Source organism: Drosophila teissieri, chromosome 3R (genome assembly GCF_016746235.2).
Source record: "Drosophila teissieri strain GT53w chromosome 3R, Prin_Dtei_1.1, whole genome shotgun sequence".
NCBI lineage: Eukaryota > Metazoa > Arthropoda > Insecta > Diptera > Drosophilidae > Drosophila > Drosophila teissieri.
The window spans coordinates 22,219,239-22,243,284 of NC_053032.1; the positions used below are offsets into that span (position 1 = coordinate 22,219,239).

At 41.3% G+C, this 24,046-nt stretch overlaps 3 protein-coding genes across 9 annotated transcripts; 1 reads left to right on the forward strand and 2 right to left on the reverse strand.

The window, feature by feature from the left end:
* Positions 1-1,492: 1,492 nt before the first annotated feature.
* Positions 1,493-15,778, reverse strand: LOC122620760 (Kv channel-interacting protein 1). Of its 7 annotated transcripts, none has more exons than XM_043798368.1 (7): positions 15,650-15,778; positions 14,940-15,358; positions 4,219-4,683; positions 3,335-3,404; positions 3,000-3,070; positions 2,725-2,919; positions 1,493-1,992 (listed from the first exon to the last, which is right to left on the reverse strand). In XM_043798368.1, exons 3-7 carry the CDS (start codon positions 4,372-4,374, stop codon positions 1,864-1,866), a joined length of 621 nt encoding a protein of 206 aa, XP_043654303.1. In that variant the 5' UTR covers positions 4,375-4,683; positions 14,940-15,358; positions 15,650-15,778; the 3' UTR covers positions 1,493-1,863. The 7 variants fall into 7 exon arrangements, 4 of the variants coding, with proteins under 4 accessions (XP_043654303.1, XP_043654304.1, XP_043654302.1 ...); XM_043798369.1 differs by lacking the exon at positions 15,650-15,778 and having other exon boundaries at positions 14,940-15,072; positions 15,130-15,565; XR_006326148.1 differs by lacking the exon at positions 15,650-15,778 and adding an exon at positions 2,102-2,531 and having other exon boundaries at positions 1,851-1,992; positions 14,940-15,565.
* A 2,271-nt stretch (positions 15,779-18,049) lies between these two features.
* LOC122620438 (alpha-taxilin) lies at positions 18,050-20,416 on the reverse strand. The gene is made up of 4 exons (XM_043797886.1): positions 20,238-20,416; positions 19,714-20,114; positions 19,460-19,606; positions 18,050-19,223 (listed from the first exon to the last, which is right to left on the reverse strand). Exons 1-4 carry the CDS (start codon positions 20,307-20,309, stop codon positions 18,296-18,298), a joined length of 1,548 nt encoding a protein of 515 aa, XP_043653821.1. The 5' UTR covers positions 20,310-20,416; the 3' UTR covers positions 18,050-18,295.
* A 349-nt stretch (positions 20,417-20,765) lies between these two features.
* LOC122621410 lies at positions 20,766-21,655 on the forward strand. The gene is made up of 2 exons (XM_043799261.1): positions 20,766-21,026; positions 21,094-21,655. Exons 1-2 carry the CDS (start codon positions 20,868-20,870, stop codon positions 21,367-21,369), a joined length of 435 nt encoding a protein of 144 aa, XP_043655196.1. The 5' UTR covers positions 20,766-20,867; the 3' UTR covers positions 21,370-21,655.
* Positions 21,656-24,046: the final 2,391 nt, after the last annotated feature.

Genomic DNA, 24,046 nt, shown 5'->3' on the forward strand with positions numbered 1-24,046 from the left:
ACACATTTACTAATGCTAAGATTATTTGATGATGGAATCGCTTTAAATGGCTTTGCCGTTTTGATGGGAGTATTTTTAACTGATCGTTTCGTTTCTTTTTTTGTTTTTTATATTTGAACCCTGTCTGAGAAATGGTGGAAGAATCCTCGCCTAGTAGGTATGCTTAAAATTTAAAAATATGTTTATGCTTAACAAAGTCGTAGGCCTGCTGAAGCTCCGATTCAACCTAAATTAAATTATGGTCGAATCTTTATAAAGCGCCTACGTGTAATAATTATGGTTGGCATAGTTAACAAAGGCCAACATTTAGATATTTCTCGTCTAAAACACAGTTAACACATTTTGAAACGACACCTGCTAAGTTGAGTATTTAAATGAAAAGGTTCTGACGTCATTAAACCACTGATTCCTGATTTCAATTTCATTTCCTAGTGTCCTTCGCTTAAGGCTTTTTATACAGAAACATGTTTTTGTTCGAAGCAACAATGGAAGAACAATGTGTACAACTAAAAGCGGAATTAGGAAATATCAAACCACATTGATTGTCTTGTCTTGTTCATGCACAATTAAGCATTCAATGTTTTTATAAAAACGGTCTCGTTTCATTATTATGTTACATTTTCATTTCGCTGCACAAGTTTTCTCCATTCCAGAAGATAATTCCTCTGAAGTTTTTTTTTGGGGAATGATGAAATGGGTGTACAAAATATGGTGGTCTTTACAAAAAAAAAACCGGGCAAAGCGTCGCGTGCTTGTGTGTAAATATGTTATGGCAAGTGTAATTTAATAAAAATGTAATTTAATTGAAGAGTCGTGTTGAGAATTGCATTTATCATTAAAAAATCAACACGACCTTGTATAAATATTAAATCAAGCGTAATTGTCAAGTGCTATTTATATATCGGTGGTTGGTCGGGCACACAAAACCCAGGCATTATTCATTCATCTGTTTATGTAGTATCTATTTTTTTTATTGCCGTTTTAAACCAATGTAGCTTTATTGAGACAAATTGTAAATTCAATTAGTTGATGTGAAACAATAACGCACAAATTCAAACATATGGAAATTAAAATCGGGCTAATAGAATTTCCCACAATCTGAATTAATTTCATTTATCCTGCAATTTGCAATTTTCTTCCTAATTGACAGTGAAGCAAATAGCTCAAACTGTTTAGATCTTTAATTTAGCTCGCTCGAAACAATAAAATCGGAAATTTGACTATAAAGGTGAACTAAGGAAATCCATTTGTTTGGTTTTTTTTTGTTAGGCTAAGTGTAAATTTATACTTTAGTATTCTATTATTTGTTATGCGTAATTATAGTAAAGTAAATCGTGTTGAGAGCTCGGTTTCTCTTGTTGTCGGTTTACCAATTCCATTCCTGAATCAAACATTTGGTTTGGTGGTTTAGTTTAGTTCTGTTGTCGAAATCAATTTCATTTACACATATATCATACATGCACATATTTATATATAGTAAATACATATATAAGACCAATTCGCTTTTCACGGCAGGATTAAATTCATAATATGCTCAAAAAATTACATATTCTTTATAATCAATCTTAGTCGACCTCTTCGTTAGTTATATAATAACACACTCATAAAGTTTAAAGATTTCCTCCTTCGATATTTGCCTAAACTAATTTTAATTACTAATATGTTTCATTTCCTCGTTTTCCATCAATTTCACTGGTGTTTTTCATGCTTGCTTGGGGTTTTCCCCCATTTTTTTTGTAATATTTTTTAAATTTTTTTTTGGGGTTGTCAATTTCTTAGAGTTGCTTATTGCACTTATAGATCTATAAGAGATATTATAGTCCTGGAATTGCGTAGTCCTGGCTCAAGCTCCCCCTCTTGTCATCAAAGGTCGTTGTCGAACATTTGTAGCGATCGAGTTACCAAGTCGTCCTTCAAACAGGCCTCCAAAAACTCCTCTATCGTTATAATGCCATCCTGGTTCAAGTCCAGTTTGCGGAACACACGATCCACCTGAATAATAATACATAAAACATCATGAGAGTTACTCTTTAAATATAACGACCATACATCAATTTGGTAAAGACTTATCAATTAAATTACTCTCGTTTCCGTTTATTACTTATAAATTTCGTTGACTGGCACAAAGCCATTTTCCATTTAATCGCTCATTTCAATTTCAGCGACTTTTCATTGGCATTTTCGCGTAAGTATTATCCGCGGGAAAAAGTGAAACCTTCATCATTAAGTAAAATATCCGCTGCTGTTTCCGCACACGAAAGCATCCGCTTTCCCTTCGCTCGCCTCTCACCAACTGTCGATGCAATTTCGATTCCCGACTTATGCATTCCGCATGTATGCGCATATTTCTGTGTGTGCTCCCAATCATAATTACTCATACGCACTGTGCGCCCGACCGCCCGACTGCCCGACTAACGTCAGCGGATGCAGCACGTTTCATGAAGTGTGGCTTTTGCATAAAGAATGAGGCATACAAATCTGCGCCAGAGGAAGTGCGATGCATATGCAGATAGACATTTCAACAGAATGGCCTAGAACATAATGCTCATTGTGGATAAGCAGAGATTTGCTTTTGTACCTTGAACAAGTTGATTAAGGCCTAGCACATCGATTGTTCAATGCCGAATGAGCCGAGTATCAAGGCCGAGACTTGTACTCACTACAGTTTAGGCAGAGTTTCAAACTAGAAACTGGCTACTGTAGATATATACTTTGTTTTCTTACCTGATCCCTCGCCTTGCGATCGTCCTCAGGTTGGTGTGGTCTCCGACCCATAAGCTCGTGAATGGCCAAAATAATTTCACTCAGTTCGCCGCGACTGATCCTTCCGTCGCCGTTCAAGTCGTACAACTTGAAGGTCCAACGCAGACGCTCATATACCGAACCTCTCAGCAAGGTCGACAAGGTGACCAGTAAATCCTGAGCAACATTGAAACGTATGGTTAAGTATAAGGTTGCGAAATATTGCGTAGAATGTTAATATAATGAGAAATAATTACCCGAAAACTAATGGCGCCATTGCAATTAACATCGAACGCTTTGAACACATAATGAGCGTATAAACTCGAATCTGTATAAATAGAACAGAACAGCAAAAGGAGGCGTGTCAGGGTGATTTTTCTTGTTGTGTTTCTGGTTATTTGGGGGTATTTTGGCATTTTTAGCGCAGCTGCTGCAAGGACGAAATGCTCGCTTAAATGGCGCTTTATGACGCGCTACTATAAAAAGGAAAAGCAAAGGACCTTAGCGACAGCACCCGCCGACCGCACACACACACAGAGACACACCCCAAATGGGGGGACATTTATCCACACACAAATACAGAAATACTTACTGCCATGTGGAAAGAATTTGGCGTAGATATCCTTAAAACAATCCTCGTGTACCACGCCCTCGGGGCATTCCTGCGAAAAAAATGAAAGCGCCATGAAAGTGTTTGCTCGGTTAATAACGAAAAAAGGCAAATGTAGGGACAGCGAGTTCCAAAAAGGGCAAAAAGGACTAGACCGCGAAAAATCTAGCAAAACTCCTAGATCATTTAATATAAAGCACATGAATGCCTATATAATGCAGTAGTCAAATAAAGAAAGCTCTGCTCTACTTTTGTACATATCACTTTGTTAATTACAACGTTTAGAATTCCATCTATTTTGTAACGAAATCCAAAGTACAAGTCACCAGCCAACGAGCAAAACGGCAAATCATCAATAAGGTAAACTGCGAGCGAGCAAAATATCACAAAGACAAACTATCAATGGGGCAAACTGTCAATAAGGCGAACTCTCTGGCTCAAACTATCCATTCACTTGACCCCGGGAGCTCATCTCTTGTTGACCCACATATTGAAACTTTTGCGCTGAGTTGGCCTTTTTCCACACTCTTTGGTGTAAAAGTGCTTGGACACACAATCGCTTGAAAGGAGCGAATTCATTTGCAATGAAATTCAAAACGCGTGTGCATTAAAATGACAGACATTTAAGTAGCGCTCGTTTTCATACAGCTGGTACGTCTGGTCAATAAGTTGTTCTTGGCTTATAACGAACTTTATTATTTGGTCAAATAGAATGGAGCAACAAGAATAGAGTTTCGCTGCTGTTCTCAACTGAATTTTAATATAACTCAAGGTGAAGCTTTAAGGATGGTGGTAAAGCAGTACTTTTGGAACTCAAAATATGAAGCTTTAAGGAAGGAACCCAGAATACGAGCATAGTTTCCTACCGTCTTAAATCCTCTGTACATGACGCGGATTTCCTGCTTGGTGAACTTGGTCTGCCGGCACAGATCCTCGAGGGCAACGGGAATGGGCTTAGGCACTCGTGTGTGTTCCAACTCGTAGACCACCTCCTCGATGGGACTCTCCGGTGGTGAGGCCATGGCGGTTGCTTGATTATTGTTGACTGGTCGCGGTGTTTAATTAATATCGCTGCTGATTATGATTGGCGGCTTAATATCAATTTGCATTTGAGGTGCTCGCTTCTTAGGGACGCGACCGCGTACTCATTATGCCCCGAAATTCGCTGGGAGTATACAATTTCTTTGTGCTGTTTTTTTATGGGTGCTCAACCTTTTCAGCGGCTGCTGCTTTTAATCCCTTTCGGCGTATCCTTTTTTTTCGGTTTTGCTGGTTTTCGGTTACGGTTTCCTTTGCGCCATTCTGCTAAGTCGCTAATGAGGCTACCATTGCTATAACGAAATGGAAAATAGAGAGCAGGTGAGATTGATACACTGCAAATATATTATATATTATGTGAAAAATTTTACGACTTTTAAAATATACCCACAATTTGCAGATATTTTTTCCTGCCCACACAAAGCAGCGCTGAAAGTCAGAGCAAGGACACTTGCAGCCGCCGGAAGTGCAACTCGTAGCCGCAGCTACACCTGCATATAATGGCATCGAGTATACGCCCTGTTGACTCGCACCGCCTGAGGCAACATGCAAATGAAGATTATTATTGCGTACCATAAATCAAAGGCGAATCGAGTTATGCGCGCACCTTGGTGCACTTGCAGCACCTTCGTTTCTGCACCCGAAAGGGGCGGTGGTGGTGGTGATTTTCGGGGGCGTGGCAAGGCTGTTGCCCAGATGAAATTAATGAGCACTTAACATGCAAATGAATGGAATGCGAACTCATTCCCACTGTCGGATTGATTCGCTTCGAACGCATAAACGCATTAGCACTATGCAAATCAGCTTGGCTTGTTATTGAAGTGTAATCAGAGGGCTCAAGAAAGTAAATAAACTTTATTCGATTACAGAAAATGGCTGAATGGAGAGAAACAAAGGGTACGGTCTTCAAATTCAGAGATTTGTATGTGTACTATGTTCTTTAAAAGCTTTTACGTACGTAACTTAGTTGAACATATTTCTTGTCTAATTCACATTTGACTATTCGATTACGTTTATTGCTCATTCATCATAATAAAATCAATTCGTAAATCCAATCCCATAAATCCACAAATTGAATTTTCTAGCAATGACTCGCCTGCATCAGCTTAAATCAAATCTTCGGCGAACTTTTTCCGTTTTCTCTCTGACAAATTTCAACAGCACTTCAATATTTATCAGCGAAAAGTCAAAAAGTGTGTGCTGCGGACTATTTCCACTCTATTTCCATTTTGCATTTCCATTCCATTCTATTTGCGCCCACACTCACATAACACACACACACACACACAGCCAGCACAGGACTCTTGTTAGCTTAGGGCGGAAAAGCGGTGGCAGGGGGAGGGGGATTTCCATTTCCGACGTCACGGTTATTTTTCAGTTGGAATTGATTAAGCGGCAGCTTGCCCAAAAAACGGGGTCACTGCGAAAGGAAATAGCTTTGACAGTTTTAATCCAAGCAAAAGTATTTATATTCCTCTTTCACAGCTCCAAGTACGTCGCAACTCAGCTTTTTCTATTGCTTCTCAATGATGCTTTTCACCCACTCATCATATATTATTTAAACCTTCATCTAAATGCAAAGTGATACGCTGCCACCTACTGTTTTTCAAATATATAGTTAGAAATGAATAAAGCTAACCACAATATTTACATCATTATATTTGTGTCATACGAAAACCATTGCCAACCAACCAAAGCCAGTTGCCAAAATCAGAATACGCTAAATCAGCTTGGCGAAACTTGCAATGCAAAACTTAATTTCCCAGTAGCTTTAGGGCTTTCAGACTCCACAGAACTTTCTTGTTGAATACATTAATAATTTATAAATCGCCAAAGTAAGTCTTAAATATTTATGCAGCCAACGTCAGAGTGGAATCAATAACTTTCATCGCTCGCCCAACGGAGCCATGAAAATGCGCTGAGTGAGCTCTTTAAGCCAAGAGCAACTGCTAAATGTTGCCTGCCATTAGCATAAATAGCATTAAATGCGAAGAGAGCCATAAAACCGAATACAATGTCATACTTAGCTGCTCGAGCTGCAGCCAACTAATTTCATGACTCTATTTTGCACAAATCTCTGTGGCCCAGTCGGTGGGAAAAGTGGGAAAAGTGGAAAAAGTGGGCGGAGGAAAACTAAGGGAAAATGCGGAATAAATGAGGGTAGGGTGTAGCATGCAATTGCCTGCATTTTACAACATTTGAAACCTTGTTGGAGTCACGCCTTTAGTGTGGTCAGGATTTCCTCACGTGCACTTAACGAAAATTATGCCCCCACTAGACCACTTAAAGGTTATTTAAACGCCTTAACCAACACCGTAATTGGTATTGGCTTAAAGGAAACCCAGTAATTGCTTAATATATGCAGTTTAAAATAAATATTCACACCAGCGCAATTTTTTCTGAGTGCCACATTCCTTTTAACACACCGCATACACCCGCACATGCAGATTTTAAATGCAGTTTTGGTGAGGCCTGTGTGCGCTTGTGTGCGTCTGTGGGTGTATGTGTGCCTGTGTGCGTGTGTGCATGTAAAATGTTTGTCAAATATCACGTATACGACATGTGCTTCCGGCAAAGAGCGCACGAACACCCTCGAACAGACGGCCAACCGAGCGGGTCGAGTCGAGTCGAGTCGAAGCCATTCATTGCCAGGGCGAAGCTAATTAAATATTAAACCAGGTCATAGTGTAAACGTAATAACGTGAAAATCCCTATTAGCCAATTGCCAATTGCAAACGAAACATACACAGAGGCCGGCCACCAGACACTGAATTGCACTCAAGAACGGAGGAATGGAAAGGGATATGCAAATTTTTGCTTGCCAAGAACTGCATGTTTATTCATTTGTCTAATTGTGTTGTTCTTGTTGCTGCCAAGATACGGTGGGATTGCGAGGACTTTTGGGGGGCTTTGCGGGTCCTGGTCCCGTGGCTCTGTGTGGCATGTCAGGACTTAAACTTATAAATGGCAACGACAACAGCAGCAGCTTTCGAGGCAAGGACAAGGCTTGGCCAGAACCAGAACCAAAACTAGAACCAGCTTGCATGCAGTCATGCAATGCCACTCGAATGATGGAAAAGAAAGCTAAAACTAAAACTAAACAAGAACGCACGCCAGGCCTCCCACTCTGCGAAACTGAAATTGTCAACAGTGGTTTATGTATTTATACAACATAATATTTGAATTTGCTTTCCATGGGGCTGTTTGTGTGATAAATACAATTTGGCAGCTGCAGAGATGCTTCTAATGATTTGCAGTGCGCAAATAAAAGGAATATTCAATTTAAAAAGAAAACACAGCGTTAAAAATGCTACTTGAAATGGAAAATCCAATAAAATATTAGTTCAAGTTCATATACCGTAGCATAAATCAGTATTAATTGATATCATCTAAGACAGATAAATTTATTTTTCTACCGTTTTTCAATGGCACATTTAAGCCATAATAATTTCCATATACCACGTTTCCGTGCTTCCTTTAATTGCTACTTTTTATATTTGGAGCTCTACTTGTTAATGGTAATGACACTGTGCGGCTTTCATGTCTCCGAGCAGGTTCCATTGTCATTTCCTGCTGGTTTCATGCCACTTTCACGGACAACCCAGACAGCATGGCACGATGAGAGGAGTGCCGAGCTCGAAAGGCAGCGATTCGAATCCGGCAATATCTAAATAGGAACTCCAGGACCTCACCGATCCAGCACGCAACCACAAAAACCACGGAGCCACTAGAAATTCGAGAGCATTATTAAATTGCGGATATATTCACGGCATATCTGTGTGTATATATCATTCTTTTTTTTTGGCCAATTCCCGTGCTGCAGTCTAAAACAATTGAATTTTTTTTGCCTAAGCTTTGGCTGGCACTCGACCATAAGATTGGTGGGCAAATCTCGTTGCGCCTACAAAAGACAATAAATCAACGCCAATTATATGCCATTTTTTACTCCCTTTTCTGGCTTCCATTTTTTTTTGTGGCTTTTCACCAAGGCAAGCGATGACGACAGCTGATGAAGGGCTTTCAACACTTTGCAATCCGGCTTTTGGGCCAGGTCGAAAGCCAAATCAGGCCACAATGTTGAATGGGAAAATAATGAAGAACGATTCCCATTCCCGTTCCCGTTCCCTTTTCCGTGAGGAATACTCGGGTGTATTCGACCCAAAATGCATTTGCATTACCATTACGTTTCCCCAATTATTGGCTGATCAATTGTGGGCAGTTTGATGCTGACGTGTGCCTTCTGGGCATTGCAGTTAATGGCCTAATTGTTTTGCAAACGGCCCAGCCAGCGCTAATTATTCAACCTGATTGCACCGAACAAGACACCCAAGTTATGGGTTTGCCAGCCGATGCATGTATGGCATTTGCTAATTATTTATTTATTACTAAACTGTTTTCACATCAGCACGCTGACAAATGGTGTCAGAAAATGGCGTTAGATCAAAATGGTTGTGTGCTGATTTCTGATTTCACTTTAAGTGTATAATTGATGACGTAATGAATGAAAGGCACTAAAGAAAGTGGCTACTCATTTGAGCTATCAATTTGTCTATATTGCCTTTTTTTTGGTTACAAATCTGACAGCTTGACGCATAATTAAAGTTGGTAATTGTGCCAAACTATATTCTGCCGATTGCCAAGAGATACGAAGTTGGCTAAGATCCAGCATAAATACGAATGGCCTATCAGCGAGTTATGAGATACTCAAAAGGAAGTCATTATTCACACTGAGGATGCAACAAAGTGCTTTTGAGCTCTATTAGCTTCGCACTGCATAAACTTAGTTTTAACCCCACCATTTGACATTCACTTTGAGCTTCAGCAGTGGAGCAGCTTGGGGAAATCAGCTAAAAGCTAAAAGTGTTGATGAAAATTCCCCTCCCCCTTAGCAGTTAGTTTTCGGTCGTTAATGGAAACAAGTGCGATAATTTAAGAGGGTATTTTCCAGCTGGCAACCGCAACATCATCCCAGATAAGCCGGGCCAGCTGAATGCTCAAGGCAGCAATAACAAACGACTCCCAGGAGCCACGAAAAGCAGCGTGCAGCATATGGTGTTTTGCTCTCAGTTTGCAATAATTTTTTAGTTAAACATAAGAGGCAAAAGCAATTTTGGCCCTGTATTTTCGGCTATCTTGAATCAACAAAGGAGCGAACCCAGCTCCGGGCCATTATTAGTCGCTCCTGATGCTCTAATCGCACTTCCGGCACGCGACACGTAATTGCCGGCACCTGGATATCGTTTGGGGTATACTATATATTGTAAAGAGCACCTCAACTTGTGGGTAAGGGCATTCCCATTTGGGATATAAATAGGAATCGCCGTGGAAATTGGTTTGAAGAGATGTTAATGATAGTGGAAGTAACTATTTAAATGTATTTGTAAAGGTATTAACTGAGCTATTTGTCTCTAGTGTAAATATTCATCTTACATATTTCTGCGGAAAATGGAACATTTAAATTAAGTTGATTTTCGTTGAACTGTTTTCAAACAACATTTGTGTAGCTACAACAATGTTTGTAGACTTTTGACCTCTACTTCTTAAATCTCAACTGAAAGAACCATTTCAAGCGTATCTGCTGCAAAATTGCAGCTGAAGTGGTCTCATCCCACATGGAGTAGCAATCACAGATGAGCAATTCCTGCACTTAAAGTCGGCTGGAATGATAAACTTAACCATGAACTGTATACATTTCAAGTGGTAGGGCCACTTGGCTTCAGTCGAGCATTAGATGGCAATCAGCTCAAGATACACACATGCTTAGGTTCCAAGGGAATGGGGGAAATTGTGATGGCGGAAGCTTGTTACTGGCAATCTCTGGTGCAATCAGTATTCATTAATTTGGCAGCCGTTAGGACTTACTGAAAATGCAATCTATGGCAAGAAGAAATTTACAGACTTCTATGCAAAATGACTGGAGAGCAATAAAAAAGTTTTCACGCTGCACTTCCGGGCATGTAGAAAGTTTTACTAACTCCCTCGTCCAGAAAATGCAGTTATTTTTGGCAATGGCCAACAAGAAACTGACTTCATTGTTGGCCAGGCTAACAAAAAGCCTGGCAAGGAAACTGCCAAAATAGTTGCAACGACTTCAAATGGTTTGCGTTGCTGCGCCGGAATTATTCGGTTTTTGGGGGAGTAGTTCACAATTTGGTATTCAACTGTGCGAAATTCTGAACAATAAGTCGTTACATCGGCGCACACACACACACATACACACAAATCTGTAAAGAGAGCCACGGATATTCGAGGATATTTCCACCCGCCAACCCTGATGGCCCCCGGAACTTCCGGTTCGGCGATATGCGCCAAGTTTCAGACAATCATTCGGTCTGTGGCTGGTCCCTTTTTCTTGGCCCAAAATGGCAAAAGCTTAGCGCGCTTTGGCCAAGCTATAAATATGCCGAGATATGTTCATGAACTTATTGCTGCGTGGGTGTATGAGCCACGAAACTTGCCAGGATTGATTTAATTTATGAGCTGACTTAATTTATTTCCGTCAAGGACAAGTCAAATTCGATCGAAACAAGTTAAATTGGCTTAGTGAACATAATTGCTAAGCAGTGCTGAAATGTGTCTGCTTATGTGATTTCTGCTCAACTAGTCAGATAATAGTCGAAATTATAGTGATTAATTTTTGGATATTTGTTCCTTTTAAATAAGTATTCTATGTGAGCTTTCAACTCTGAAAACATTACGAATATCCCGATCTTGAAGTTACCCGCCCCACTCAAAAACCAATTACATATTTGGGATTTTGTTTTCTCAACTTATCGTTGTTCTGCGAAAAATCAACTACATAACAAACTTTTTCCTCATGCTCAACATTTGCTGTTCACCATGGACATGGAAATCTACAAGAACAATAAACATACCAAATAATATAGAAATGTTGCCAAAAACAAAAACAATGGACCACAATAGCAATAACAGCAACAGCAACAACAGCAATGGCAATGGCAATAAAAAGAAACATTCAACTCTCGCAACTCATACAACTTGTCAGAAAACAGTGGGAGAGTGAAAAGCGTGGAAACTGCCCAAATTGGGGGGAACATTCCGAAAAGTATGCAATATTTTTTTCCACTTGGTCCTTCAACTTTTCGTGGCTCGTTGCTGACTTGGCAGGCCCGACATAGTAATTAATGCCTGTAAGTGGTCCGCGTTGGTGGCTGAACATAGATGTTGCCGCTTTTTTAACTGGGCACTTGCAAAAAACTAGGGTATAATTTAGATATTTAAGGGAATGCAAAATGTTTATCAGTGAACTAGTATACCCTACCAGGCTATATAAGATTGAAAAACAGAAAAGTGGAAAGCTTTGTTTTCATAAAAAAATAAATACCGGGTATGTGATAGTCGAGCTGTGCGCATTTTTGCTGCACTCATCACCAGAGTGCTCGGACTTGGCAAGTTAATTGCATGTTGCCAACATATGTTCGCTTGTAAATGTGGATTTCCGCCCATCCCCCAGTGGGGCAATTAAAAAATGTTATCAAAATGCTCTGCTGAAATTGCGGGTAATTTCGTTTCTTTCTTTCGTTCGTTCTTTCCATCGAATGTTGTTTGTAACACATGGCGTATGCGTGTTACGGCTACAGGCGCTAACTTTCGGACAAACTTTGCTCTTATCAGCTGGTGATAAAAATATAAGAGGGAAACAAAAGAAAAAAAAAATGGAAAAACCTCCGCAAAATTGATGTTCGTATGGGATGAATGGGGATGTGCAAGTTTTATAGACACATCTGGCGGTTGGCTATATAAATTTCAAGTTTGTTGCTGTTTGAAAGCTAAACGATTCGGTTTTCCTAGCTGTTGCATATGTGTGTGTTTGTGGCACATGCGATGCCTGCACACATGTTTTATGGCTTTAACCATGGCAGAAGGAGTATTTTTTGCACGATAAGTTGACCATTAATGGTCGCCAAATGCTGGCAAATTGATGTTCACGCTGGGAAGGGCTTGCGGTTGCCTTTGCTGGCACAAAATGCTTACATATACATATTTAAAGCGATTTAAACGGTTGGTGGTGATATTAGTGAACGAAGAATATATGCCAGTGGTATAGAATAATATTTAATGCTTGAGATATATATTTAAACAACACTTAAGGCATTTTATTCGAATATACTTCAGTAACTTGATACTTGGGTGTCCTTCCCTGAAGTTATTTAACTGAAAGTCAGCTCGTTTGACCAGCCTTATTTATTCAACGAAAACAGACCGTTTGGCACTAGTCACGCCCTTTGCCCATTACTCACTTAGGCCAAGACAATATCCCACGATTTGGCCAGTAATTACCAGTGTCATTGAATGGCCCACGCATCTAACACCCAAAGTGATTAGGCACTTTATAGCCGAAAAGCGTTGAATCACTTTGCAGCTCACAGCTGCGTTCCTCATTTGATATTACTTTGCGTGTCTTTGCGTTTTGCTTGGTCTTTCCCTTTGGCCAAGGTTAAGGTGTTTTGACCTTTAACTGGCAAGTAATAGGGTCCAGATGTGCACAAAATTGTTAAATTTACCATATAACAGCTAGCAATATTTATTTTGTGGGCTGTCATCGATACACATTCAATAATTAAATGATCAGCCATTACATAGTAACCACTCATCGAGTTTTTATTATGTTATATTTTATTTTTACAGTTTCCAAGTTCGTTTTTTCAATGTGGGCTCGTGCGTTTTTTATTTATAACTTTTCTATTTGCAGTTTCGTGTAGCATACATCCCGGCGACCGCCCCCTTTGCCCCTCATTCGACCACTTGCCAAACAACAGCAGCCACTTTTATGTAGGCTCTTTACCTGTGCCTGTGTGTGTGTACGTGTGTGTGTGTGTGAGTGGGGATGTGTATGTGTGTGGATGAATGAAACTAGAGCGCACCTTGATTCTATTTTTAAATGCCACACAAAACAACAATTGTCGCTTAGTTTCGCGTTAAGTGTTTTCCATCCAGCTTCCCACGACCAAGTTCCTTTTGTTGCGAGGATGCAGATGCAGCTTTTCTCGGCTAGAAGCACTCAAAATAGTTGGCCAAATAGCACGAAGGATTATATAAATAGATGGCAGCGAATTTAGCTTGGCAAAGGACTTTGTCTTGTCACACTCGTCCGAAATAGCCATTTAAAAGGCTGTGCAATATTTAAATCTCTTAAAATATATATTATAATTGGATTATATGATTTACACTACTTAAAGTTACTTTTTGGTTTGTTGAAATCGGATTACCCTTCGACTGCCCTCTGAATAAAATCCAAATCGATCACGAATCAATGTCGCATGAGTTCGAAAACTATGCCAACACAAGTTGACTTTTTAATCGGCTTGTGCATCTAAATGGAATTGGCATTTATTTTATGCTTTATTGCCAGGCAGCACGATACTGCTTTTGTTGCTTATCAATTGTTGCACACAACTTTTGTTGGTTTGTTTCCCCTTAAGTGCTTGTCGCGGATTAAGTGACACGGAAACTGCGCTGAATAATGGGAATTTTTAATGACGCCATTTAAGCGTCGCGTAAAAATAATTTAAAATGCATATCACTTTTGGTAATTAATTTTTTAATATTCCTATACAAATTGCAACAAACTTGCGCTGCGTAAGAGTTATTAGAGTCTGGAATTCAACGCTCTAGCTTTTTTGCTCTGTTACGATAGACACCTATGACTGCGCTGCTAAAAAATAACATGTGTAAAGCTTCAATATTTTGGAAAATTATAAACAAGTTGTCGACACTTCTGGCGAAAGTTAAAAATATGTTGAACAATTTAAAATATTTTTCACAGTGCCGTAAACAGTAAACAATTGCCGCCAGGTGCGCCTGCAACACGCAGACTCTTATTTGTTTAAATAAATATGATAATTACTATATCAATAGTAAATCGAGACCTCACATCCAATTTTGAATATATTCCCACATGCGAAATAACTAAAATACTCTTTGATGCGTTTTTCAAACATTTTCATTACTTTCCTCAATTATTGAATGAAAAAACCTGGCACAGCTCAAACTTCAAATAGCGCCCATAAATATTCTCCATAATTTCGCGAAAAATAAACAAAATATCTGAGACTGTTTTTTCGCATTTTCCAAGGTGAGTGTGTGAATTTTCACCCAGCCTGCGCGTGTATGTGTGTGTTTGTGGGTGCTGCTGCGAAAGTGCGCTGGTGTGTGTGCGTGCGAGTTTGGCGCCTAGTCAAATAAATCGCATGCGATTAAAATTTTATACAAATAGCTTTAGAAGCGTGCGTTTTGCTTTGTTGTGTTTCATTTGCCGTGCCATTTCCACCTTTTCACTGTTTGTTTTTGTTTTTTTTCGTTTCGTTTCTGTTTTTTTCATTTCTAGTCTTAAGCTGCGTTGTTTTTGGTTTTTTTTATGGGGGCATGGCGTCAGTTAAATGAGTTGTTGTTTATAGTTCTTGAGCATGTGTGCGAAAAATTTGCATTTGTAGCGTAACGCTTTTGTTTACTTTGTAGGTTAGTTTGTTGGCCCATTGACTTATATACTCACACTCGGATAAAGTATAACATATATACATATATTTACCTTCGATGCCTTTTGATGGTGACGGCAGCAGCGGCGGCGGCAGGGGCGGCGGTGACGAAGAAAGCGGCGAAAGCAGACGGAGAAATTGGCCAAAACGGAGATGAGGGTAGAAGGAGGAATGAGTTGGTGATGGCTGATGGTTGATGGGTGGTAGTGGGTGGCTGGGTGGAGAGTGGTGGGTGGTATTAACCTCAAAGCATGCCAGCAAACAGCTCCTCGAAAACACTCGACTTGACTCCTTTCGATATTTATATTTTCCTGCCCTTCCGTGCGTGTCTCGTTTTAATTTGTTAATGATTTGGGCTTATTCATTTATTTGCATTATTTGGCGCTCACTTTTCGGTGTTCTGTTCGCTTCTTATTTGGTGTTATGTTACATTTTAGCTAAGCTGGAGGTCCTGTCTCAACGATTGTTGTTGCTGTGCGGAAAATGCCAAGCAGCGAATGTAGCAGCAGCCGCAGCAGCAGCGGCAGCGGAAAAAGAAACAAGAGGAAAAACTGTATCTTTTAGATCCGGGCATATCCTTTATCTCGAACAGCGACTGCGACGCTGGCCGAGGCAGCAGCTGTAGCTGTAGCTGGAAAATTTCCTCCAACTTGTTTGTCTAACTCTCGCATTGCTTTTCATTGACACTTGCGATGTTTAAGCAATTAAATCAAATTTTAAGTGACATTTTTTTCAATGATACAGCAGCAGCAACAATCGTTACCATATAAAATCCAGCAAAAAGAAGAACTCGATAGCAGCAAAAACCGCGCAGCGTTTTCCCCCGTTTACCGTTTCGCCGTCAGGCACACACTTTTCCACACACTTTTCCCCACAATTGAAGCCAGAAACCGTTCGACGCGCGCACGCGAGTGTCCTATACACAACTGATTACAGGACTGCGAAAATGGAAAATGTTTGCCAGCAGCGACGCTTCGGCATTCGGGTTTCCCTCGCTCGGAAAATCTCCGGCTACCGCAGCCAGGCTTCTGTTGCCGAAATATCCGGAGCCACTCCGCCGGAGACGGAGAGCGAGTTCGCCGGAGAGTGGGTGCGCACTTGGGTTGCGGGCGGCGGCGTATAGGGTATAGCATAGCCCTCGGCGGTTACAGTGGACTAAGTGGCCATATTACGCATATAATCAGTTAATTGCATGTCTCATTTCCATATATATATTTTTCTATATATTTGTGCATAGGAAGTGGCAAATATATTAATATGACTGACTACGTGGCGTATGAGTAATTTTTCATACATGTTACTAATGGAAGACAGCCTGTTTAAGTAGCATTTTCATTTACTTATTATTTACATTTACTTATTATATATGATTTTGAATATTAAAATGTTGTTAATAAAATATTATTTTTGACTGCAGGATCTATAAAGAAATGAATTCTGGGCAAGATGATTATATACCTCGTGAGGAGTGCCGCTTGAATCATCTTGAAGCTGATTATGGATCTGTTAACGCTTTGAACACCCTGCAAATGTGCCCACTGTGCAAGCAGCACTCATATTCCTCATTCATCTTGCTTAGCCCGCACAATTGGCTGCCCGAAGTATTGCCACACCATCCTCGGCGACGTTGTCCCTTCACTTCAGCGCCGAAAGTGAGGCAGTCTGCCAGTCTGGCAGCCTCTAGTTTGCTGCTGCTGGTCCCCAGTGGAGCGTCTTCTGTTACGCTGCTGTTATCCTGCAGACCGCGAGGGTCCTGAGAAATGACACCCATGAGTTCAGGATGAACACGACGCCACGGCAGCCAACCTCCAATCCTCCATTTCATCCATTTCGCACATACATACATACAGTATGTAGGTGGTGTACATATGTACATATGCTCGTCTGTTGGACATTTGCACTGTTTTCTTTTTTTTTGGCAACGAATGGACGCCGAGGGTTTACAGCCAAATGACAAGTGCTTAGTGTTTTGCATATGCGTGCGAGCGTGCACTGAGAAAAATTAGGAATCTCCCTTTATATGTATCCCTATGTAATACTCATAAGTCGTTCAGAACAAAAAGTGGTAGATGTTGAACACAACTTTTTTTTTTTAATTTCATGAACATCACTTGGTAATCATAGCTGGGATTACTTTTCAGTGTGGGATTTAGCGGCTTGATTCCCCCATTCTCATTACTCAAGCTGGCAAATGGGCAGCCCGGGGATGGGGACAAGTGTTTGGAGCACTTGGCGCACGCTTGCGCGGCTTTCAAATTTAGCGTATTAACTCATTAAATGTTCAAAAGCTCATTGCCTGCGAAATGTGCACACATTGCTGTGTGTGCGAGGGTGTGAAATATGCACAAGTGTATGACACTTTGGCAGCGAGGGGCAGACTGTTTTAATACCGCTTAATGGGCAATCGGGCGGAAGAGGCTTTAAATAAGTAGAATTCCTAATACTCCTAACAATATCAACATTTTTAATTAAATTTATAATGACCATGGGACGCTGTGGGACCTAACAATATATGTAACAATATATATATGTACGTATGTATGTATAAAATATCCTGAGAATAAAAGGGGTAAAAACAGTTGTTGCCTTGAGAGCTGGCATAATTAGTGCTGCTTTCGTATGCACCTCTTTATGCAATTTAAATTAATTTGTGTAATTATTTTAGTGGCTTAACTGGCCTTATTTCAACACCCTCGGCCGCACCTAGTGACCGCTGGCAGCAGTTGGCGTTACGCATACGCCACGTTGCATGCGTCTTAAATATTTGATGGCGCAAATCTGGGGCCCGGCAAAAATGACAGCTGCGTGTTGAAAATAATTAAGGCGCAATTATAATGACCCTGGCCACGAACCACAGGCACTCACCACCCATCACCACTGAAACCACCCCCATCCGTTCGCCTGTTGGCATTGCAATGTGTTGCATGCAACACTAGACTTTGTGGCGTCGCCAACAATGACGAAAGCAATCCATGGCCATCGAGCTTGTGCGCTCCGGTAGCTTCTTATTCCCCTTCTCATGCAAATTGATGCAAAATGTGGGCTAAGATTTATGCTTAAATCTTCGGAAGGACACTTTATATTTACCCGAAGAAATACTTTTAATATTCTTAAATGCTGTTAAAGAATTTCGATTAAAAGTGTCAATTAAACATCAAGATACTCTGTTTGCAGGAAACACGTTTTACTCAATTTGTTGTTGAACAGCAATACACGATCACCGACGACATCCTTTTAAATAAATACAATATACAAAGTACAATAAATAACTAGTACAAAATTCTGACCATGTTGGTTTTGTAATTGATGACGTTTTTCAGTTGAGACATGGATGACACAAAATGCTTTGCAGGGAAGGCTTGGTGGCCGCCCGAGATTTGGATGGGAGTATGGGCGAACAGTCAATTGTTTAGTTTGCATTGGCATCGATTAGGGGAGGCACTTCGGATATATCAACAAGTGACTTGGCGTTGGAAGCGTCGCCATCACCTACCAGCTCCTGGGTGTCTGTCGCAGTGTCAACAGTCTGCTCCTCTCCGTTCTTAACGTTTGAGGCATCGCCCGCTGCCTCTAGTTCGACATTGGAGTCTGTGGCGGCTGATTCCTCAACGCCGTTCACCTCTCCGTTCGTTGTGGATGCTGCAGCTTCTGCCGCTGCTGCAGCAGCGGCCTTTGCCTTGGACTTCTTCTCCTTCTTGCGTATATTCTTCTTGGCATTGTTCGCCAGTCGCTGCTCCTCGGCCTTCTTCTTTTCCTCGATGGCTGTCTTCGATTCATTTGTCGTTAACAGCTTCATTTGGTTCTGCAGATTGGCCAGCGTTTGCTTCAGTTCCGCACAGTTGCGAGACATCATTTCCATTTTAACATTTTCCGCACTGACGGGCTTAACGTTAACTGGCTCTGGTTCGGGAGGCAATTGTGGCAGGGCGGGTATTTCGATCTCGTGGTCCCGCAGGCACTTGTGCAGTGTGGTCCTCTCCAGCTGTAGAGCACGCAGTAGCTTCTGCAGCTGCTGTATCTGCTTCTGCAGGCGCTCCGAGTGCTGCGACTGCAGACTCTTCTCTGTGGCCAAATCAATCACCATGGCATTGGCTTTCTCGTACTTCTGCCGCCAGCCCAGCGCCTCCTTCTCAATCTTCTTTGTGTGCTTGGACATCTTCTCGAGCTCCACCTTGTAGCTGCCGAACACCTCATTGGATTTCTGCAGCGACTGCTGGAAGTCATCGTACTTGGCTGTGTAAATGTTCAGTTGCTCCTTCAGTTGGTGCTCCCGATCGGTGAGATCCTTGATGGCACGTTGCGCTTGCAGCAGTTTCTCCAGGCCAATCTGGTTTTCCCTGAAAGAATTATGGAATTAAGATATTTTTCATGACACAGGGCTATATCAGGTGTAATATGAACGAAGAGGATTAAAATTTAATTAAGTTCTAGCAACTCTGCAAAGTTGAATCAAAACCAGTAATCGCAGCTAGTTTCTTAAATGAAAACTCGTTTTCTAATGTGTGACCATCTAAGGTGCGTTTATCGCGAGATGCAGAGAAGCGCCCGATGACCCGGCTTTTTGTGCACATACTTGTTAAGTATCTCCTTCTCCATGGCGGCTTCCACTTGGCACTTTTGCAGCTTGGCCTGGTGCAACTGGGCCTCCAACTGAACCTGTTCATTGAGCTTCTCCAGGTGCTGCTCCCTCGTTTGGTACTGCTCGGCCAGCAGCTTTAACCTAAAACGGGAGACCAGATGGTTAGGGAAAATCGGAAAACAGAGAACGTGCGTGTGCAGTGTTTATATTTAGAACACGGATCCCCTCAGCGTTGCGGCTATGCTTACTTCTTGGTCATCTCGATGTTGTAATCGCGCAGCTTGATGTTCTCCTCGTTGTTCTTGGCCAGGGATTTCTGGACATCGTTCAGGGAGCTTTGGAACTTGGTCTGGCTCTCCTTGCGGCGCTCCTCCTCCACTTTGATTTGCAGCAGGCTCTCGTTCTTCACGGACTTGATGATGCGCTGCTGTTCGCGGCACACCTCCTGCAGCTTGTCGCGCATGAGGACGCTCTTGTTGAGATCCCGCTGCACCTGCTCCTTCTCCCGCTGCTGGGACTCCATTTGGCGCTGCAGGACACGCAGTTCCGCTGTCAGCCGGCTTACATTCTTCTCGCTGTCCACATGGCGTTGCAGCAGCAGTTTCACCTTCTCCTCGGGGGAGGGGCACTCGTCGAGGGATTTCATGACCTAAAATAGATACAATTTTGTGATAAACGTGACTATTTATCCCCGTTTCCATGGATTCTGGAAGTCTATGGAAATAGGGTTTGGTTGCGGTTTTGGAATTGGTTTTGGCCACCACGCTATTACCAACTCCTCCAACTTCTGGTCGCGCTGCTTCTCCTCGCGCGCCACCTTTTTCGCCTTGCTTAACTTCTCCATTGTCTATTCAGAGATCGGTGCTATATTTAACTTGTATTCTATTCCTCTTTCGAATTTTGACTATATTTGTTGTTGTTGCCTTGCTTATATTTATAAAACAGTGAGACTGCTGTGTTTTCCGGCAATTACACTGAAAATCTGAAGAAATATTCGGACTATTTTATTTCGTCCTTGGCTGGCCACACTGGACTTACAGTGCTGCCAGACCGACAGCCGGCTTTTTGCGCGCTACCAATACTAGCTTGTAAAGTGACAAAACCTTACAAGAGTTTAATAAAATTTGATAGTTTTTTAACTTAAGAGTTTTAATTCTTTAACGGACATAGGCAAATTGCCGCCAAAATAAATTCGAATTGTAGCCTTGCGTGTAACAGCCCACTGTTAGGAGTTAACAGCACCGGCTCCCCGAGTACCGAAATCTACCGCCAGGTGCTGCAGAATGTGGAATGCAAGTGCAGCCCTAGCTTTACAGTTATACCCGCGATCACAAGTTTAATTCGTTAGAAATTTCACCATTTGCTCAATTTCTTAGAAATTCGCTCGTTTTAATTACGCAACATGTCGGAGAAAGAAGAGGAATCGATTGCGTATTTGACGGAAAACGGGATTTTCCCCCGACTCCTGGAGATTTTAAAGCAAATGGTGGAAATCGATCCGCTGCCAGCGGATCCTCTGATGCACATTTTGCATTTACTGGGCTGTCCGCTGATTCCGCAGGTTGGAATTGACCTTTTACCTATATTATAATAAAATAAGTATATTTGTATATATTTTCAAAATGCAGGCCCAAATGAAGGCGCTGGAGCGGAAGGTGTCGCGTGCCCACGATGAACTGCGCCATTTACGCCGCCTGATCATCGATTTGGATGCCGAGGATCAGCTTTACGATAGCGAGAGCGATGTGGAGGAGTATGTGGGCGATGTGGAGGAGACCAGCTCTTCGTCGCACGAAGTATCCATGGTGGAGAGCACCGAGTCGCGCGAGGACTCGCCGCAACCGGAGCTTGTGGTCTATCCATCCATGTCCTCGCTCAAGGACTCAAATCTCACAGATCCATAGATCCGTGTCGCAGTATCGAATCACATTAGCCGTTGAGCCTATATTATGTACGGGTTACATATCCTTGGCAACTGCATGTGAGTTTTGGACGTTTATATTCCTATTACATTTTGTTTATTCGACGCATTGGAAAATCTATTATCGACTTTTTATCAAGTAAACTTATAACATTATATTGTGCAGAGGCGTCAGCCCTTCTTATCCATTAAAAATTGTTAATCAGCATGATATATTGAAAATGCTTTTTCATATTAAAGATACTTAATGCATTTCTTTCAAAACCAAACCAATTATGTCTTATAATACAAAAACGTAACAATCTCATACCGTATTAACAAGCTTCTCGCTTTGATTGATGTATTATTAACAATATTTCAATTTTAAAACAACTTTTTAAAAGGTTATAAATGGGGTTTACCTTCTTAAGCTTCTCCCCATGTAAACAGTTGATTAAAACAGGGCTTCTGTTTTCACCCATTTCGAATTGAGTGCCATTAAACCTCTCAACCTGTGGGAAATCAATAACTAATATACGCTACATGTTTGCCGGCAATATCTAGGGCCAAATAAAACAGCAATTCAATTAAGTTCGACATCGTGAGGTGTGTAGCTGCAGTTTGGCTGCAAAACGGCACAATTTCATGTGCGACTGACGCCATGGATTAGAAAATAAAGGTTGAAATTTAGTTTAAGGTTGGGGGCATAAGCTAGTTCATAACTAGTGAGTGGCGAAAAAGCTGCAGCTAATTAAGTCAGGCCTTTCGTAAAACGCAGCGAATATTAATATAAACATAAATGTTTGCATTTGACAGCCAAGCTGTATTATAAAATAAGTTAGCTAACGCACGATAGTGTTTAATTAATTAGGTTCAGCGCTTTTGCCTTCTTGGATATCCTTTACAATCAAAAAAACAATCCTTTTGTGGGCGCAAATACAAAATATGAAATTAGATAATGTTTTAAGTAAACATGCTTAGAAACTTAATAAATAACACACACATCATCTTGTCTAAACTACGTAAAAGGTTATCCCAATGTGAAAAACACTTTTCACACGAATTTAACCATTTTTACGACAAAGCCAATAAAACTTTCGTTTTTATCCTGCACGCCTGCATATTTAATGCACCTTTTCTTGCGTCAAATTCAGCACGTGTGGAGCTGCCTGTAGAGGCAGGCAGCTCAATGATTTACACCGTATATTTGTCACAGTGCGATAAATCCATCTAATCCCCCGACATCTGCATGTCCGGCTTGACAAATAAACTGCTGCAGAGCTTACATAAATATTGCTGCCGAAAAGAAAACATATTTTGCCACATAAAATAAACATGAACTTTCGGGTGGGGGGGCGTACCGGAAAATGGGGCGTGGCCGGGGCAGCAGCTGCTTTTAATTGCTTTTGCTGGTTTTTCGAACGTTTGTGCAACTTTTTAGTTGACATTGAATAATCGCTGCGGAAATTGTCGCTTAACGGCAAAATTGTGGTAAAAGCAGAGTGGACTCAACTTGATAATTGATTGGAGCTCTTTAAAATTGTTTGTTTGACCGCTGCTGCAGGCTATTTTCCTGTTTTCCCTTTTTTTTCCCCCCTCCTCTCCCCGCCGTTTAATCTGTGCACGCGTGCCGACTGCAAAGTGGCCAACGGCCTGCTCTTTTATTTTTTTGTTTTGGGCCAAATCTGCATGTCAGTTGGCCGGGAACGTACAACTTTGACCACGTAAAATACGAGAGCTCTCGTGCTCGCAGCCACAGGCCAAAACCATGCAAAGCACACAGGAGGCGGAACCAAATGAAGTGCAGTATGCCAAGTTGGCTTCAAAGGACTGCAGGCGATCAGTGAAAAATCGCGAGGGATCCCACGAATTTAGGAAAGGCTATGACTAGTCGGAAAATCCTAAGCTTACAACAGTTACAAATTATTTTAAATTTATATAGCAAATAGTTATTGGATATGTAAAACAGAACTTGTTTCCTTTTTTTGTATTTTATAGTAAATGCGTTAAACTTTCGTCTGAATATTTATTTCCCTCTAGGGTGCTTAACAGCCCATTATAATCTTGCAATGCAAAAGCTTTGCATATCATCGGGAAATTAATTTAACTTCCCACTTACATCAGAAATTAATGGTTCACTACAATTTGTAAAACTCGATTATATATGCTTATATATCTGCGCAAAAATATGAATTTATGCCTTTGCAGTGATGTTTCAGTGGGGACTGCATTGGCAAGCAGATTGAATGAATTTCCACGGAAAATGCATGGCAAAATGAAGGAAGGGTGGCTCAGTGCCGCTTCAATTTCGTGTCGAGTAAATTTTAATTTACTGCTCTTTTGTGACCGCATGCAAGCCAACCAAACTTTGTGTTACTGGGGCGCTTCTCTCCATTTTTTTTGCCCCTTTTTTTGAGGCTTGTGTGTGAGTTTGTTTTTTGGCTTGTTGGTCAAATGATATATCCGGTGGGTCGGTCGTTCGGTCGGTCAGTTGGTTGGTCCATTCGACCCGAGGCCAAATGTGGAATTTTTAAAGCCAGCGGATCGCCGAGCTGCCATTTGTTTTAATGACCGCAAAAGGCAGACGAGAATAAAAAATAGAAAGTGCTTAAAAAACAAAACACAGAGGGCGAAATAGAAATTCAGCTATTGCTGGCGGGCTAATTGCAGTCTGTCTGCGT

Bases quoted from the DNA above. Each gene is read 5' to 3' on its own strand.
- LOC122620760 (XM_043798368.1), bottom strand. From the start codon at position 4,374: ATGGCCTCACCACCGGAGAGTCCCATCGAGGAGGTGGTCTACGAGTTG. The intron at 2,920-2,999 runs GTAATTATTTCT...AATGTTGCTCAG, and splicing joins ATGGCGCCATTAGTTTTCGG to GATTTACTGGTCACCTTGTC. The intron at 1,993-2,724 runs GTAAGAAAACAA...ATTATTATTCAG, and splicing joins ATCGCAAGGCGAGGGATCAG to GTGGATCGTGTGTTCCGCAA.
- LOC122621410 (XM_043799261.1), top strand. From the start codon at position 20,868: ATGTCGGAGAAAGAAGAGGAATCGATTGCGTATTTGACGGAAAACGGG. The intron at 21,027-21,093 runs GTTGGAATTGAC...TTCAAAATGCAG, and splicing joins GCTGTCCGCTGATTCCGCAG to GCCCAAATGAAGGCGCTGGA.
- LOC122620438 (XM_043797886.1), bottom strand. From the start codon at position 20,309: ATGGAGAAGTTAAGCAAGGCGAAAAAGGTGGCGCGCGAGGAGAAGCAG. The intron at 19,607-19,713 runs GTAAGCATAGCC...CTCCCGTTTTAG, and splicing joins AACATCGAGATGACCAAGAA to GTTAAAGCTGCTGGCCGAGC. The intron at 19,224-19,459 runs GTATGTGCACAA...TAATTCTTTCAG, and splicing joins GAGAAGGAGATACTTAACAA to GGAAAACCAGATTGGCCTGG.